The 17580-nt window shown below is 37.4% G+C and overlaps 2 protein-coding genes across 2 annotated transcripts in view; both read right to left on the bottom strand.

Annotated features, from left to right (window-relative positions):
- The window catches only part of LOC140943650 (uncharacterized), a 44212-nt gene that overhangs the window by 4279 nt on the left and 22353 nt on the right, over positions 1-17580 (bottom strand). Inside the window, exons 9-13 of the mRNA XM_073392771.1 lie at positions 5016-5251; positions 4400-4520; positions 3165-3278; positions 2909-3019; positions 673-947 (exon numbers count right to left, since the gene is read on the bottom strand). Coding sequence (XP_073248872.1) covers positions 673-947; positions 2909-3019; positions 3165-3278; positions 4400-4520; positions 5016-5251 — 857 coding nt within the window. The remainder of the gene's footprint in view (positions 1-672; positions 948-2908; positions 3020-3164; positions 3279-4399; positions 4521-5015; positions 5252-17580) is intronic.
- Positions 5807-13868, bottom strand: LOC140943234 (scavenger receptor cysteine-rich domain-containing protein DMBT1-like). Its single transcript, XM_073392302.1, has 6 exons — positions 13505-13868; positions 12827-12976; positions 8711-8946; positions 8215-8335; positions 6336-6641; positions 5807-6183 (listed from the first exon to the last, which is right to left on the bottom strand). The coding sequence occupies exons 1-6, from the start codon at positions 13866-13868 to the stop codon at positions 5807-5809; spliced, it is 1554 nt and encodes a 517-aa protein (XP_073248403.1).

Below are 17580 nucleotides of genomic sequence, written 5' to 3'. Positions count from 1 at the left end.
AACGCTTATAAGAACATGACCATATTACACTAAACACCACGATATATTGTATAACAAAGCAACATATAGATAACCGGAAGTTTATTCATGAGCCGACGACAATCGTGTTATATAAAGTACTATGCAAGCTGTGAAAACAGCACTCAGCCGACCGCAAATAAAAGATCATCAATTCTTGCTTTGAAACTCCGATTAACAGTAAAATAACTAACCGCTTGCTTTTACTAGGAGCCCCTGCGAAAAAGACTCGAGAGGCCACCCTCATTATCCCAGAAATGGCTTGCTTTTGGACCCCCCCCGCCCCCGCCTCTGAATTTCAGTTTCCTTTTGTGGGGAGGGGAGATGGAGTATGGATATTTTCTGGAATTACACAGTCAGACTTAATATTTTCAACGCGCTTTCAACTCTCACGTAAGTTTCGTGTCAATACGTTGCATATTTACGGAGATAGACCACCCCCTTCATTTTTTCTTGTTTTTTTTTTTTTTTTTTTACTTTTTTTAGATGACTCAGTCCTTAATTTACCTAGCAACCTAGCAACTTCCTGTAATATCAATAAAAAATAATAATAATAATAATAAATAAATAAGTATTAAAAACAATTAGCTGCAGTGCCCAGCATGGACAATCTATTTTGGGTACTACTAAATTCACTGACATGAAAAGAACTACCTTTCCTAAATCCATATTATGGACCTTCAACATAACTGATTCTCTCATCACTTGTTCTGATGGCGTTTTTATAACGGCTGAGTTAGTACTTGGTTGTAACGTTGAACCATCTGCAGTTGGCGTTGTGGAAGCATTTTGATTTCCGGTTGGATAAGTTCTTGGCGGTAACGTTGAACCATCTGCAGTTGGTATTGTGGTAGCATTTTGATTTCCAGCTGAATAAGTGCTTGGCGGTAACGTTGAACCAGCTGCAGTGGGCGTCGAATGAGCATTAGCTGAAAGATGTAAAGTATGGAAAGGTTAAAGCTAGAGAAGGTTTATGTTAAAATAAGGAGGGAGGTTAAACCCCAAATATTTTTTTGGTGCATCATCAATGCCGCCGTCTCGTTGTTTTGGCACACCAATATGGCCGCTGTTATCATGCGCAAACGACTTAGAAAATGAATAATAATAATAGTAATAATAATAATAATAATAATAATAATAATATAAACTCTTGCATTTTTAATGATAATAATAACAACAATGATTTTAAAAAAAACGAAAACAAAAACAAAAATAACTGAACTCTAAAATCCTATTTATAATTAATTTCGCTTAAGATAAATCGCTAGTTTTGCACTGCGCATAACAAGATGGCCACCGTGAAAAAGATCATCTGAAAAAACATTTTTAAAATGAAGTTGACTGAAGAGAGAAGCTGTTGGGATTTTCGCTTGAGGTTGTTTCTTGCCAAAATAAGACTCAATGTGTTGATAATTGACATAACGCGGTACGCGTGTTGGTGAGTTCGACTTCCTCACGGAGAACCTCGATGGTGGATGTTAAACTTGTGCTAACTCACTTTTATTTTTATTTAAACGCCATCTTTATCAGATTGCGTCCTAACCGTGATACACAATATAAATTCTGTAAAAACCGTTTTTTTAAATTATTTCTTCTCCCTTCCCCATACATGCCATTTTGAAACTCGCCCCAGTCCTGTCTCAAAAATTGGAGGGAATGCAGTTGGTGCGTAGTTACTGCAGCTCTACCACAAAAACGAGTAAGGTGACCCCTATTTTTTATTGCCTGATTTTAATAAGAACAGTGCTTCCTTTAGATGGGAAAAATATTGACTTAAACCTTTGTTCAGTTTTTTTTAGCAATTCTACAGATTGAGCTGTAACGGGTCGACTAGCGCGTGTCTAATTTAAGGTCACTTTGGAGCGTAAAGTAAGAACAAGGACATTAAAAGGCACGTAAGTGAATACATGGTACGTAAGTGACTAAACAAAACATTTAAGTCAAATTCTGTGCAATACATCATGTATCAAGGAAAAAATCTCTCCTTTTCAGTTAGTTTTGGGCTGCGCGCGGTTTTTGCCAAAGGGTCCTAAATAGCCGTATTCGTCAGCATTGTGTCGTGAAAACGAGCACGGTCACTTCCCCTTTTTATTACTAACATATGTTGTCAATAATATGTTAGGTTGTTTCACGCATAGTAAGGAATCACCTAACCAAACTACCCAGTGAAAGTACTTTTTACATATACTTAATTCATATCGATTAAAAAACACGCCTAATTTCGACTTAGAAAAGCTCATTTCATTACTATTATTATTATTATTATTATTATTATTATTATTATTATCATTATTATTATTATTATTATTATTATTATTGTGTCATCCTCTCCAGTTGCTTTGTGGGAATTCAGCAATCCTGCAGCTTAGAGACATAACTTTTTCCGCAAGATATGGGCAGTACCAAGGATGGCCGACAGCTGTGCGCTTCCAAAAATATGTGGTAAACTCATTCTTCTCTAGTAGCAATTAAGTTAAAACTTCAAAAGCAGCACACGCTAGCCTCAAATTGTAAGGATAGAGAGACATTTAGATTCAAAGTTTTCCGCGTTAACACACACACAAAAAAAACGCCAAAGAATGGTGCACGAAAATAAGTACAACTCATTAATCAATCTATTGATGCCATACCCACGTCATACACGTAATTGTCATTTTATGGTATATAAAGAGTTGTGACACATAGTTGATGCAATAAGTCCAACGGCGCGTAAGCGACCGGACAAGCTGAAACTGTAAAATTCCGCTGAAGAAGACGGTAAAGTGGAAACCGGCCCGGAAAATGGCTTGTTTTGGTCGAGACGGCTGGATCGGTACCCAACCATAAGTACCATCCTTAGAGCCAACATAAATTGACTAAACTGGCAAAAACTTCGGTGTAGAATGTTTACCTGAACAGAAACCACACGACCGTCGACAATTTTGCCAGGACCAGTAGAAATAAGCAGAACAAAAGCTATTTGGGAGATCTGGGCACACAACCTGACTATCAAAGCAGCCCGCTGTAAAACAAAGAGAAAAGATAAATAAATAAAATTGCATAACAAAATAAACAGTAAAAAATCTGTTTACAGAGTAAAAAGAAAAAAAAATAGCAATTAAAAATATGCCAGCTTTTGGCAAGATGGTCGCGTCCCTGATACATACCTCCACAAAAACCACATGTTTTTGCGCAATATTTTTTAGAGAAGTTAAAACTATTCACACAGAAATTTCCATGAGCGAATGATGAACAGAAGCTAGAGGATAGATCAGAACAACCTGCATGAAAGAAAAAGAACCAAATCAATCCTTAATAACAGTAAGGGTTGATTAAGATTTTCCTCGGGTCTTGCTTAGGACATTAACTTTTGCGTTTGCCCAATTACAAAATGCCCCTGCATAGTTATCTAATATATAGATTTTTTGTACGGGAATTTGGTGAAAAACGTCTGTCAAATGGTACTGGTATTTTTTTGGCACCGAAAACAGGAACGGAATTAAGTGTACCATTTACAAAATACTGGTAAATTTTTCGCTTTCTCTCGACTTGAAGCCTGACATTGGTAATACAAACAAATGGTACAGAAAATTCCGGTTGTTTAGGCAAAAACGGGAAAAAGGTAATACCTCGAAAGGTATTATTTTGTTCCCGGAAAATTTCCACCGGGATAAACCGTTCCATTTGAATTTTCCCCGGAATTTCCGGGTTTTCCATACAAATGGTAAGCGCTCCAATTTAACAAAAAAAAAAAAAAAAAAAACTTGGCACGTGCAGCACACCTTTTTTTCTAATTAGCCAAAAAAAACTCTTTTTTTTGGCTTTTTTTTTATATTTCTTTGCCGTTGTTTTGCACGACTACAAGGTGAAACTTCCGGAAACTTCCTAGTTACACGTTTTATGGGGAAACAGTTGTATGTGTTCCTGTTCGCTTTTTTTTCGCTGCCGCTCATTTTCACCCCGGTGGTAGCTAGCATTTATCCTTTTTCTCTCCACCGCTATAAGGGAAGGGAAGCAGAAACTTCCCTTACGTGAAAATGCAGTTAGCTTTCCTGCTAGCTAACAAACACCCGATTAAAATAATGATAAACAAATAGAAATAATCTAAAAAGGAAATATGAGGATCAAAACAAAGACAGCAACAGCAACAGCGACAACAATTGGCAATTATAAAGAATTGAGGCAGGGAATTGAATTCGGGATAGCCTAAAAATAAATCCAGTTGGTAGTTGGAGCGAAATTAGAACCCGGGACTGCCATATTACACTAAAAAGCACTAGCCACTCCGCCATAGAGGTGCCTCTCGTATTGAAGATAATTTTGTGCTTTTGTCCTTCAACTTAGCTTTAAACGAAATATGTACCAAGTATTTTAACGTCTAATCAACAAGGGGACTATTTACTTCCACTGCTTTGATTCGTCGGCAGCACGGTCGGACTATTACAGCTTCCACTGGTGATTGCCACATCATCGATAGCTATATCTCCTGTATTTGAAGACCCCGCAATACCTTCGAAGGTTATCTATAATAAAATAAAATATATTTATATAAAATAAATGGAAAGTATTCAAGTACTTGAAAAGTAAACGCCTCTATCGTTGCGCATAAGATCATATCGAGATTTAAGTTAGCCCCAGCAGTATACAGGACTTTTGTCACGTGAACCGAGTTTAGTGGCCTTAGTCTTCTGTAGCTAAGTGGCAGAGCACCTCAACTAGTAACTAGGGGTCATAGGGTCGACGGGAAAACACTGGGAATTTTTCCTCAAAGCCACCTGTGTCAGTGACTGAAAATCATAATCTTTCTCATAATTTCAATTGCTTTTTTGTGCGAATAAAGCAAAAATGATCTTTAAATGGTCTTTGGCAAGATCGTTTGATACATATCCTTTTACGTACTTAGGATTTTCAACTGATCTCTGAAGATTTTAAGGGATTTCTGAAATTTAATTAATACCAACAGTCGCGTTTTCTTGAGAATCGAACTTTATAAACTTACTATAAACTTTGAAACTTACACTGTGTCGCAAATAAATTGTTTCCCGTGCTCGTATCCAGTAGTTACCCTGGTTCCCAGACACATTGAAAACCAAATCATATCCGCTATAAACATTAAGAGTTCCTATGGTATCACCATACATGTGATAATAAAAAACGAGACAAGCTGCCGCGCCATTTCCAGAAACTGACACTTGAAGTTTTGCGTTGTCACCTTGCTGCCTAGGTATCGACGTCTCTATATACATGTAGTATCCTGCAAGAACATTATGATGATAATAATGATACTGATATTGGTAATGGTGAAAATATGAAAATGTAAATTATCTATTAAGCAATTCCCTCTCTTAACACAAAACACCCTTTTAAAGGGAAAAAAAAGGAAAGACATTAAGTATTTTAGTCCCTTTTAAGCTTCTCCCATCCACACCAATCGAAGTAAGGTACAAAGTTGATAAAATTATTGACGGTTGAGGGTTATTAAGTGGAGGACTAAATCCAACAGCTAAAGGTAATATTTACTTCTGTATAAATTAATATTAACTGTCATACTTTGGAGGTTGTCTTGGCCTTTCAGTTATAAAGTATGAAAATATTTTCAGATCGGTCTTGTAATTAAGAGATTCCTCAGTAGTCAGAAGTCTGTGGAGAATAGCTGAAATAGCACGAAATTTTGGAATACTTAGAAACTTTTTTGACCGTTAATGTTAATCCGCATTTTTGACGGTTCATGAAAAAAAAAAAAAAAAAAAAAAAAATATATATATATATATATATAAGGAGGCCCCGGTAGTTCAAACGTTGGTTAGCCCTATCCACCGGACAAATCTCTATCCAGCGGATAAGATTTGGGGAAACTGATTGCGTTAACCATTTGATAGAGATTCATCCAATTGATAGCGTTTCCCCGGATTTGAACAACTGTGGAACTGGGCCTAGTGGACTGATAACTTGCAGATATTGTGAAATCATTTACAGTGTTAGTGTATGTACCGTTTCCAGTAGTGTGATCTGATGAAGGCCCCGTATCAAAAGATGGAGTACTTCCGTTTCGCAGTGTCCAGTCAAATATGTCTGAGCGAGACTGACTCCATGCATAACACAATCCATAGTCAAAGTTACAAGATGCTTGACCAGAAGGCGACGTCCCGGGCGACCACGTTGTCCATGGAACAGAAGTTGTTGGTGCTGTTGGTATAGAGAAGTTGTATACTCTTTTAACGTTTCCCGACTTTAAGTTCAGGCAGTAGCAAATACGAGAACAAAATCCCAGCAAATTTTCTTAACCTGTTTTTAAAGCATTCACATTGGGACGCTCTGAAAAATTTACTGTCACATACCTAAACATATCACCGATGCATCTTCACTGTGGCCGCAGTTGTGAGAGCCCCATCCATTGTGCCCACAATAGAGTATAGACCTTTCACTTCCCAAACATGCAACATCATCCAGCCAAATTTGACCACTTCCCGCGCCGAACCAGGCAGACCCTGGAGCACTAACCGCACCAAAAAACCCAAGTTGACGACAAACAACTCGCGCGTCATATATATCCCAGGAGTCATCACAAATAGTTCCCCAGATGTTATTATAATAAACTTCAACTCTTCCTTCCCAGCTTCCAGATCCTCCAACCAGCCGTAAACCTAACAATAGTAAGAAGAAAAATTGAAAGCACAGAGAAAACAGATTAGATCCGATGACCTTGCTTAAGAGCTGGTGCATTTTTTTAAGGGGAGTAGAGGAGGGCGGTGTTAAAAGTAATCAGGTCCGTACGTAAAGCGTCTGTAGCATGACTTAATTTCAGACGTAGATTGTGATTAACGCGAATAAGATACATATCGACCCTGAATAAGTTTCACACTTAACAGAAACCAACAGACGGAATTTTTTCTTAAAATTTGCTTTAAATGCAAAAGATATTGCACACATTTTCCCCCAGAAGCAATCCCAATTGGACACTAGGAGGCGTGATTCTTACCTATAGTTTTTACAAACACACGCGAGGATTTGTATTCCGAACTGACAAGAGAAAGTCCTCGGGAATACCAAAAACAAATCCAGATGGAGGTCACGGTGCAGAACGAGATTTGAACTTAGGACCTTTTACCTGGAATTCCGAGTAAAAATTACTTCGCTTGGCTAACTACTCGCAGGGTTGCGTTGAGTAAAACGAAATAAGCTGTATTCACCGTAAAAATGCACTTAGATTCCCAGGTACAGGAACAGTTAGAAACACTAAATAATCCAAAGAACACACTTTTAAAACCAAGTTACAGATGGCAATCTGCAGCTATTTACAAGCGTGGTACATTTGCATTTGGGATGACCGAAAAACAAATCCAGGTATAGTAGATGGAACAGGGCTAAAGCCCAGGAGTGCCGGATGGCATTAGAAATATTGAGATATTGAGTACTCGGACACGCTGTCTCCCATAGAGAAAATACATTTTTTTTTTTAGAGAACGATCTTTTAAAAGTGGACAAAATCCTAGGATTGCCTTTTTCTAAGGAAAGAAAAGACTTGCAAGGATTCAAAACGGCGTTTTTTTCCATTGGCTGTAGCTTGGTTTTGTGCTCAGTGGATTGTTTACAACTCCGGTTTATTCGCGTAGAAGAAGCCGTTTTGTTAACTCAGCGTTTCCTAACAAGAAAATTTGGCCCAAAAATCTAAGTTTATTTATGGCGAACAAATTTGAAAGCAAATGTTTGTAGAAATTCTACGTTTCAAGTAAATAGGAAAAAGAATGATAAAGGAAGACGACGTCTAGCCTCGAGCAACCGAGCCGCCATTTTTGTCAGCACTTCATGCCTTGGACGACACAACAAACCCTTTTGGCTATAAACTTGGCGAGTCAACAGAAAACAAGAAAGCTCTACTTTTCTTCTCAGGTAAGGAAATAGTTCAAACTTTTAACAGTCCTATTCAAGCCATTAAGTTGTTGTTTGCGAAGTGTTAAACTTGTAAATTGCGATGTTTGAAAATTCTGCAAAGATCTATTTTTTAACTTTCGCTTGATTTGATCCGTCAATCAGATCGTACTTTTTAATTGTTTTCTATCTGATTTTGTTGAGATCACTTCGTGTGGATACACTAAAACAATTATTCTTTTCCATTTCGGTGTATAGTTACTTTGGGAATATTTACCCCTATTTCAAAGAATAATTGTTAAATGTTGCCGAATATTATTAAGCTTAATCAGCACGGGGAATATTTACCTCCAATGCTAGGACTCGTTGGAAACACAGTGTGATTATCACAACTTCCACTAGTGATTGCCACATCATCGATAGCGATATCTCCTGTATATGACGACCCCGCAATTCCTTCAAAGATTACCTATAAATAAAGTACAGATCTGGAAAATGGGAAAAAAAAAAACTTGTGCGAGTATTTAAGTAAAGGAAATGACACTCGATATATCTGACAATTCGTAGAAGATTAAAAAAGAAAATAAATAAATACAGTAAAATAAAACAGTGAAGCCAAAGAGGTTGGCAAGGTCATACGATAGGTCCTTTTTATAAAAGCATCATTTTTAACCGATGATCTCTAAAAATAATACTTCAAGATTTCCTGCAAATATTGTGTAGATTTTAGCAACCCGAAATCTAAGAACATCAGTCGTGATTTTTCAAACCATCTAAGAACATCAGTCGTGATTTAACCATCTAAGAACATCAGTCGTGATTTTTCAAACCATATTAAACTTACATTGTTTCGCAAATAAATCGTTTTCATTGCTCGTATCCAATAGAACCCCTGGTTCCCAGATATATTGAAAACCAGCTCACTCCCGCTGTAAACATTAAGAGTTTCTATGGTATCACCATACATGTGATAATAGAAAACGAGACAAGCTACTGCGCCATTTCCAGACACTGACACTTGTAGTTTTGCGTTGTCACCTTGTCGCCTAGGAGACGAGGTCTCTATATACATGTAGTATCCTGCAAGAGCATAATGATAATAATAATGATTCTGTGCAAGGTTTGAACCCAAGAGCCACTTCAAATGTAGGTAGGGTGAACGTAGTCCTGTTTTAGAACAAACGAATCGTAATCACTGAATCGTAGTCAACAGTTACCAGCACTGTACAAGCGGCTTATGGAGGGAATCAAGCAAAACTAACTATGAGAAATAACTGGACAACTGACAGGTCAACCAGGTCAATAACCAGAATACAATACCAATAACTGACGTGGTACAACTCACTTTGACCCTAAAGATGACAATTGCACAGGTTGTCGAAACGTCGGTCACTGTTAACAACAACAGTCACATTCAAGGATATACGTTCACCCGGACGATCAAACTCAACCTACTTTTAATAATGATTAACTAATGAGGCTAGTAGGTTTTTTTTAGTAAGATAAATTACTGAAATCACGTTGCCAAGAAAATATGCCCTTCCTCTCTCCCCCGTCATCCCAATATAGGCGAGGATTAACGATATTTAAAAAAAGAAAAAACCTTCCAAAGACAGGTTTTTAAGGCATGGAAATCTCAAATTCTTTGCGCTGTATAATTAAAAGGCACCTAAGCATGAAAATGCTGTCATACATTTAGGTTAATTAGTTGAAATTCGTTTCTAATACCTGCAAGATAATTCTGCATAAGGGAGTAAAATAAACATGAATCAAAAACCACAAAAACAAACAATGGGTTATAAACGGATAGTCTTATTACCGGAAATAATAATAATAATAATAATAAAAATAATAATAATAATAATAATAATAATAATTATGAAACTAAATTATAATCATTATAAAAATTATTCCAGAATCCTTTAAGGCAATTTTTTTAAAAGCTTTCTAACTGTGACAATTTTATACGTAGAAGAATGTCAGACCACGACAAGATAACATTTGCCATAAAATATCTTCCCAAGTCACATACAGGGGGATGACGTTATCAGTCACGTGACTATTTCCGAATTAGGTTTTTTTGTTGCTGTGACAAGATTTCATGATTGGGTTAAAAACAAATAGCATATTTGAGGTTTTGGTTTTGGCCGAGCGCTGTAGAGAATTGACGTTTCATCACACGGCAGAGAAACTTTGCAGGAAAGTAATGTTCTACCTGATAATATTTTTCATGACCAAGAGAGGAATATGACGTCGTCAGTCACGTGATCAGAACGTTTTGAGTATTTTAGTTCGTTTTTAAAGTACATTTTTCAGCCATATTGTTTTTGCTCATTCCGGGGAGAGAGGTCATGTAGCAGCTCTTCTAACCCTAAAAGCCAAATAATTTGCTACCCTAACGTAAAACAACGGACATTATGATGAACAGTGTTGTGTTAATGTTTTCCCCGACCGATGAAAAGACACCTTACGAGCAAGGAGAGTATCGTACGGTCATACTGTCAAGTCGATAGCCGCGCGATCGATAGTTCATAAATTTCTTAAACGTTCCCGCAATGGACCAAGCCTGAAAGAGTATTAATGGGTTTATTGTGAGCTTTACGTCTAGCTTCGAGTAGTGAAATATTTAATTCTACACGAAAATTAAAAAAAACAACAACAACAACAACGAAAAATTCATTCTTGAAGACCGTCAATCACCGTAGAGACGAAATATTTACCTCTTTAAAACTCGAATCGCCAACGTGGCGTGGTCCAGTGGATAGAGGCCATAGCTTTTAGTTGTACCTGATTCTGAGGGTCAAGGTTCGAATTTCCATGAAGCAAATTTTTCGAAACCTTACATTTTTTTTCCATTTTTTAAATCTCTTTTTTACTATCTTTTTTTAATGATATTCTGCATAAAGCTGGTAAAATAATGTGGTAAATTGAAAACAAAGTTTACATGAATATAAAAATTGCGGTATGTATCATATCGTATCTCCCGATATAATTTAGTAGTACTGGACTCTTATCATTATCCAGCTAAATCGTCGATTTTCTCATGTGCTTAATTTATTTCTAGAGGTCACTGCTTTGAGATGGGACGTCTGAATCAACTAAATTCGACAGTGTCAAATTAAATACGACTTTGTCGAATCTACGACTGAAACAGTCGAAAATTCGACTAAATATTAGGTTCAACATTTGATCTAGAAGTCGCATTTCACATGTGCCGAATACAATGCATTAATTATAGAAACCCTTATCCATATTGGATAAAAAAAGAATCCTAGAGACTGAGAATATTAACAACAAACGGAGTTTAATTCGGCACCATCATATCCGACGTCTGAGTCAATTGCCGTATTTAATTACTTTCATCGACTAAAATAAGTGTTCGGCACACATAACAGATTCCACTTTTGAAAGGCGCTTAACATGACATAAGTTTCAGCTCAGTGGTTTGCGGGCTGTTATTAGAGAGTTTAAGATCCGAGTTTAACGCGAACCACTAACCGCTGGAGGTGACGTGGCAAGTCTTTCGCGTCACGTTTAAGGTTTACGACGTGCGTTTTCAACGTGGGGAGGTAGGTTTTCACGTATGTCATTTACCTGAAAGCTTTTAGCGTATAATTCTTGTCTCATCCCACGTAATGATACAAAAATCTTGTGGAGTAAGACCCTGTTTACATGGAGTGGGGGACCCCGGTCTAGTGGGGTAGGTTTCTTTTGTTTTGTGTCCCCCAGAGCGTGGAAACAAAAGAAACCAACCCCACTAGACCGGGGTACCCCACTCCATATAAACAGGCCCTAAGTCTTTACCCATTAACAGAGGCACAAATTCGGGCGAAATGCTAAATTTTATAAATTCTATTGGATCTTGAAAACAAGTGCTATTCATAGCTGCTGATTCAAAATAATCCACCGCCAATCTAAATCGAATTATGTTTGAACGTCGAACCGCAAACGGGCAACCGCAAACCGCGGTTAGAGGTTCGCGGTAAACTCGAATGTATCAAGTTGTTGTTTTCTTTTCAGTTAGAGCAATTCGTATCTCTCTTTGTAAATCCATTTTATTAATCAGCTTGTGCCTCGACTTAAGAATCAGCTGTAATAGTTGATTTTACTTCCCTTTGACATGATTTGTATGTCACTGGACATGATTTGCATATCAAAAAGAGCGATAAATTTTCCATTTCAATAAAAGCAAATGGAATCACTTCCCATTATAGTGGACAACCTCGAACCGTGACTTCGTCGTGTAAATATGCAGCACCGAAGAAAGACGAAAAGCTAACCATTTTTGATCAAATTACTTTAAGGTTTAATAACTATAATTCACTTTTACCAGTATCACTTGTAATAATAATAATAATAATGATAATGATAATGATAATGATAATGATAATGATAATGATAATGATGATAATAATAATAATAATAATAATAATAATAATAATAAGAGAAAGGTGCTCAGTGTATGAACAGAATGATTGACTCGAGTGAATGACGCTCTAGGTGCATGATTTGCGCCCGGCTGATGCACAAAAAGAACATCAGCAAAGACTGTGATAATAGAGACAATAATAATAATAATAATAATAGTAATAATAATAATATTAATAATAATAATAATAATAATAATAATAGTAATAATAATAGTAATAAATGCTTCGAAACAAGCTATAACAGCGCCGATCAAATAAGTTTTCAAACAATAAGTTTTGTTGTTTTCATCAAGCTGCAGTTAAACTGATTCTACTTCAGTACATTTAGAGATCGGCACATATCCAGGTTGGAGGGAGGGGGAGGAGGAAAAGGGGGGGGGGGGGGACGGGTTGGGCTTATAACTGGGGAAGCTTACAAGCAACGCTTTACGGTATAGTCGGTACGGTATTTACATCTGTGACATATTTAGAAGACAGAGCCCTTTTTAAAATTATTTACAGTATGTGTGTATGTACAGTATTGTACATACCGTTTCCGGTAGTGTGATCTGATGAAGGCCCCGTATTTGAAGATGAAGTAATTCCTCTTTGGCGTGTCCAGTCAAATACGTCTGAGGAAGACTGACTCCATCCATAACACAATCCATAGTCAAAGTTACAAGATGCTTGAGTTGTTTGTGCTGTTGGTATAGAGAAGTTGCTTTTTTTGTTAATTTATCACGACTTCGTTGTTCAGGCGATAGCCATATGCTACACGCTAACACACAAACAAACAGATTCACACAGTAATATGTCCATAATGTCAAATATGTCTAAGGAAGACTGACTCCATCCATAACACAATCCATAGTCAAAATTACAAGATGCTTGAGCAGAAGGTGGTACGGACGTTGCTCGGCTATTGGTATAGAGAAGTTGCTTTGTTTGTTAACTTATCACGACTTTGAAGTTCAGGCTGTAGCTCTATGCTATACGCTAACAAACAATCCGACACACACAGTATTTAGAAAAACATGTTTTGATCGTCCGTATTTCCAAGGTATTACTTAATATACAATGTACGCGCTTCAAATTAACATTTATCTAATTATTTATGTAAGGTATTTATATCAGAATGCTCTAAGAAATTGTCGGTACTACACCAAGCGAAATTCACATAATATGACCATAATGCGAGTCTTAATTATTGATTGTCTGGTACGACGTACCTCCTGCGCATATCACAGATGCATCTTCACTGTGAACGCAGTTATGGATACCCCATCCGCTGTGCTGACAATACCCTATAGAACTTTCACTTCCCGAGCATGCAACATCATCCAGCCAAATTTGACCACTTCCGGTGCCGAACCAGGCAGACCCTGGAGCACTTATCGCTCCAGGAAACCCAAGTTGACGACAAACAACTTGCGCGTCATATATATCCCAGGAGTCATCACAAACAGTTCCCCAGATGTTATTATAATAAACTTCAACTCTTCCTTCCCAGCTTCCAGATCCTCCAACCAGCCGTAAACCTAACAATGGTAAAATGAAAAACTGAAAACGCACACAAAAAAGTTTAGATCCCATGACCTTGCTTAACACGGGACGAAAAATTGGATTTACTGCACTTTTGACACGAGTCAAAAGTTAAGTCAAATATGGTATTGGCTTTGACTTCACCTTTGACGCGCGTCAAAGATGTCGCCAAATATATAACCTCTGTGCTTACTCCTTTGACCTCGGTAAAGGTGAAGTCAAATTGTTAACAACTTTGACTTCTCCTTTGACGCGCGTCAAAGATGAAGTCAAATGAATCAATGCTTTGCTATTCCTTTAACCCTTATCAAAGTCGTTGTCAAATATGCTGGTAACTTTGACTTTACCTTTGACGCACGTCAAAGATAAAGTGAAAAGAGTAGTGGCTGTGACCACACCTTTGATACTAGTCAAAAATGAAGTCAAATACGACCGCTACACTTTTACAACACTTTTGAATGGTGTCAAGGGTGAGAGCAAATATGCAATGAATTACGTCTACAAACACTTATGTCGAAACTGATATTGAAAAAGGAAATTAAAAAGCTGTATTTGAATACTGTTTTAAAGATATTTATACGACAATACCGAACACGGGCGGGTAATCATTGTAATTGCTGTTCTATAATTTTTTTTCAAAATGTTCTAGATTATGTGTTCATGCAAAAGTTGTTCTTCAAACTTCATAGTTGTTTTACTGTGTTAGGCTTACGGAAACCAACTCCGAACAGGCGTGTATGTCGTGCTTGGGAGCTTTTCTGATTGTTAAATCTGGTTCAGTAAACTATAAAAATTTTTCTATATTACAGTAGAGTTTACATTAGATCAAGCCCTTTTTTCTTAATAGGGTTAGTGCATTTCTGCAAAAGTAATAGCTGGCTTATATTTCACAATGCAATTCAAGTCAAAACTCCATGCGAGAACCTTTCTTTCAATACTAGTGCCCTCTACTTTAACTGAAATGCCTTGAATACGATTCAGTTTCTGAGGACTTCCAAAGATAACAAAATTACATTTGGATATATTTAGTGTCAGGAGATTTCTAGAGAACCACTCAGACACTGTCTAACATCAAGATTATCAACCAACTCTGGTTTTTCTAACAGTTATACTTAACTACGAAAACTACTTCAGGGTAATGAAATAATATGACTTACATATATTTTTTTTCATGGACGGTGTACATCAATAAAATATCGGTACCAGACTTTGATGGGCATATTACTGAAGAAAGTACATGAGCTTATTTGAACAGGATTCAGTGCAGTTTATCAAACAAAGAAGTGTGGTTATTTGAAGACTTCGGATGTTTTACAGACGTTAGTATCTCTTTCTATTGATTTTTCTGGGTTCTATACGTAATGGGGCTCAGGCTGCTTATTTTTTAAAATATTCCATTGATTTTTGTGCCACCACAGTGACAACTAGGTATGTTTCAACATTTAATAATAATCATTCAAACATACCGAGCTGTCCCTTCTTTATTGTGACTGGACAATAACTTTAAAAATAGCCTGCGTAGCAAGCTTTTCCGCGCGAGTTTTCTGCAAGAGACTAAGTTTGTAGAGGGCAAAAAAAAGAGGAAGGAGTGGCCGGGAGGGGCTAACTCGCGCAATAACTCGATTGGAAACGCTTGTTATGCAGGCAAGGTATAATATAAAGTGTTTCTTTAGTTTAATTTTAAGCTTTGGGCATGGAGGGAAATTTTCATTGAATTTTCCTCGACTTAATTAAGTGATAATAAGGCTCGATTCAAACGTCAAATTTGACAAATGACGATGCATGTACAAGAAATGTAATGTTCCCATTCAAAAGCATTAGGTTCGCTACACATTTTTAACCGGATCTTTAAGTTTTGACAAAGGTAAAGAGAAAGAGGAATTTTCTGCAGGAAAGGAGCGATAATAAAAAGGGAGTGGGGCCGAAAAATTCATTTGAAACACTACGACTGAATTTTTTATCTCAAATTGCTATGTTCTTTTACAATTATTTCACAGATAAAAGAAACAAGGCAAAGTGATAAGTCTCCAGTGGAACGAAACACACAACAGAGGAAGATTGAAGTTAGATACATGGCGTTTGTCTTTCACTTACATCAAGAATCAAAAGCACCCTAGAATGAAAATCTTCGCAAAGATAACATCAAGACAGATGGGCTCCTGATCAAGAACATTTCTTACTTACCATGATTTTTGCACTGGCTTGCGTGAAAGAAGTGTTTCAAACCATTTTGCAGGTTGCCGTCCGTGACAACAGCGTGTATCTGGAACATTTATAGTGCTTCAAAAATTTGCGGCAGTCGTTATGATTGTCCATTGACAGACTGCAATGAGTAACTTTAGACAATAAATCGTGAAAAGGTTTTAAAAAATCATTTTTATGCGTTTAAGTTTTAATCTGAATTATTCAGCTTTCTAATCATCTAATGAGGTTTTAGGACAATAAAGTACAAGATTAAGAACTCAGTCTCTTATCTGTCCACCTTTTTAAACGGTATCCAGGTCGCAATTGAATTTGATTGAAATCTCAAGTTGGATTCTAGCCTGTATATCAAGCGCTTATGACTAGCGAGGCAATAACGCGGCATTCGCGCGAAGCGCTAGGCGAACGCGGAATTCACGCGAAGCGCGAGACGAGCGAGAGGCGCGATGCGAGGGGAGGAAAAAAAACAAACATATTTGGCAACACCTTTGTTAAACCTTTGACTTAAATCTCACACGCATTTGACAGCAACTTTGTCACACATTTGACCTGAGGCTCAGACACATTTGACGACACTTTTCAAAAGCCTTTGACTTTAATCACAGACATAACTTTACCGCGCTTTTGTCACACCTTTGGCCTGAATCTCAGACATATTTGACGACGCCTTTGATAGGGGTACAAATGCTAATGAAATATATCTTTGACGCGCGTCAAAGGTAGGGGTTAAAGGCGTGACAAAAACGGCCTTTATCGCCTGAAGACTCGCCTTTGACCGCGAGCAAAGGTAAACATTTGTCGCGCGTCAAAGTTGTACAAAGGTGTGCAAAGGTGGCCTTTATGGCCCGTTTGACTTCACCTTTGACGTTCGGTAAATCCGTTTCTTCGTCCCGTGTAAGAACTCGTGCATTTTTAAAGGGGAGTAGAGGAGAGCATTGTTTATAGTAAGGGACTGTGCAATAATTATCAGGAGGGGGGGCTCAAAAACTAGAGTTATCTAGCAAAAACTTAGACAGTACACCCCTCCAAAAACAAAATTAGTTCTAACCCCCCTCTGTTATGTTTAACGTCGCACCCCCCCCCCCCCCCCACACACAGACACACACACAGACACACACACACACACACACCACACTGGTAAACTCAAAACTGGACTGAGCTGCCATCACAGCTTCAATAATGACAAACGATTTTATGTAACATCTAGTATCGAGAAGGATGTTGATCGCTTGATTGAATATTTAGACAAAGCATTTGCTAAGTACCGGGGTGCTTACCACATTGGCTAAAAATCTAAAACTTCTGAAGCCAGAAAGAGAAAGGAGCAGAGAAAAAAATTCAAAGAACAGGATATTGAAAGCTTCAAATAAAGGCGAAAAAGAGCTTCGGTTATATTTAGATCCTTGGAAGGAGAGCCTGATGAACTTTGCTTATGAGCCACTTATATGTGCAATTCAGCAAAGAGAGAAACATTACTTTTATTCACATCAAAAACCGAGAAAGCTTGTCTACGAGATCTGTTTGATTCCCATCATGGGGGAAGCTGAAAAACAAGTTCATG

The sequence above is a fragment of the Porites lutea genome, chromosome 7 (assembly GCF_958299795.1).
Source record: "Porites lutea chromosome 7, jaPorLute2.1, whole genome shotgun sequence".
NCBI lineage: Eukaryota > Metazoa > Cnidaria > Anthozoa > Scleractinia > Poritidae > Porites > Porites lutea.
This window is presented reverse-complemented; position numbering and strand designations above follow the sequence as displayed.

Coding starts and splice junctions, on each gene's coding strand:
- LOC140943234 (XM_073392302.1), bottom strand. CDS start 13,868: ATGGGATCTAAACTTTTTTGTGTGCGTTTTCAGTTTTTCATTTTACCA. Junction 12,977..13,504: donor ATCTGTGATATGCGCAGGAG/GTACGTCGTACC, acceptor CTATACCAACAG/CACAAACAACTCAAGCATCT. Junction 8,947..12,826: donor AGATCACACTACCGGAAACG/GTATGTACAATA, acceptor ATGCTCTTGCAG/GATACTACATGTATATAGAG.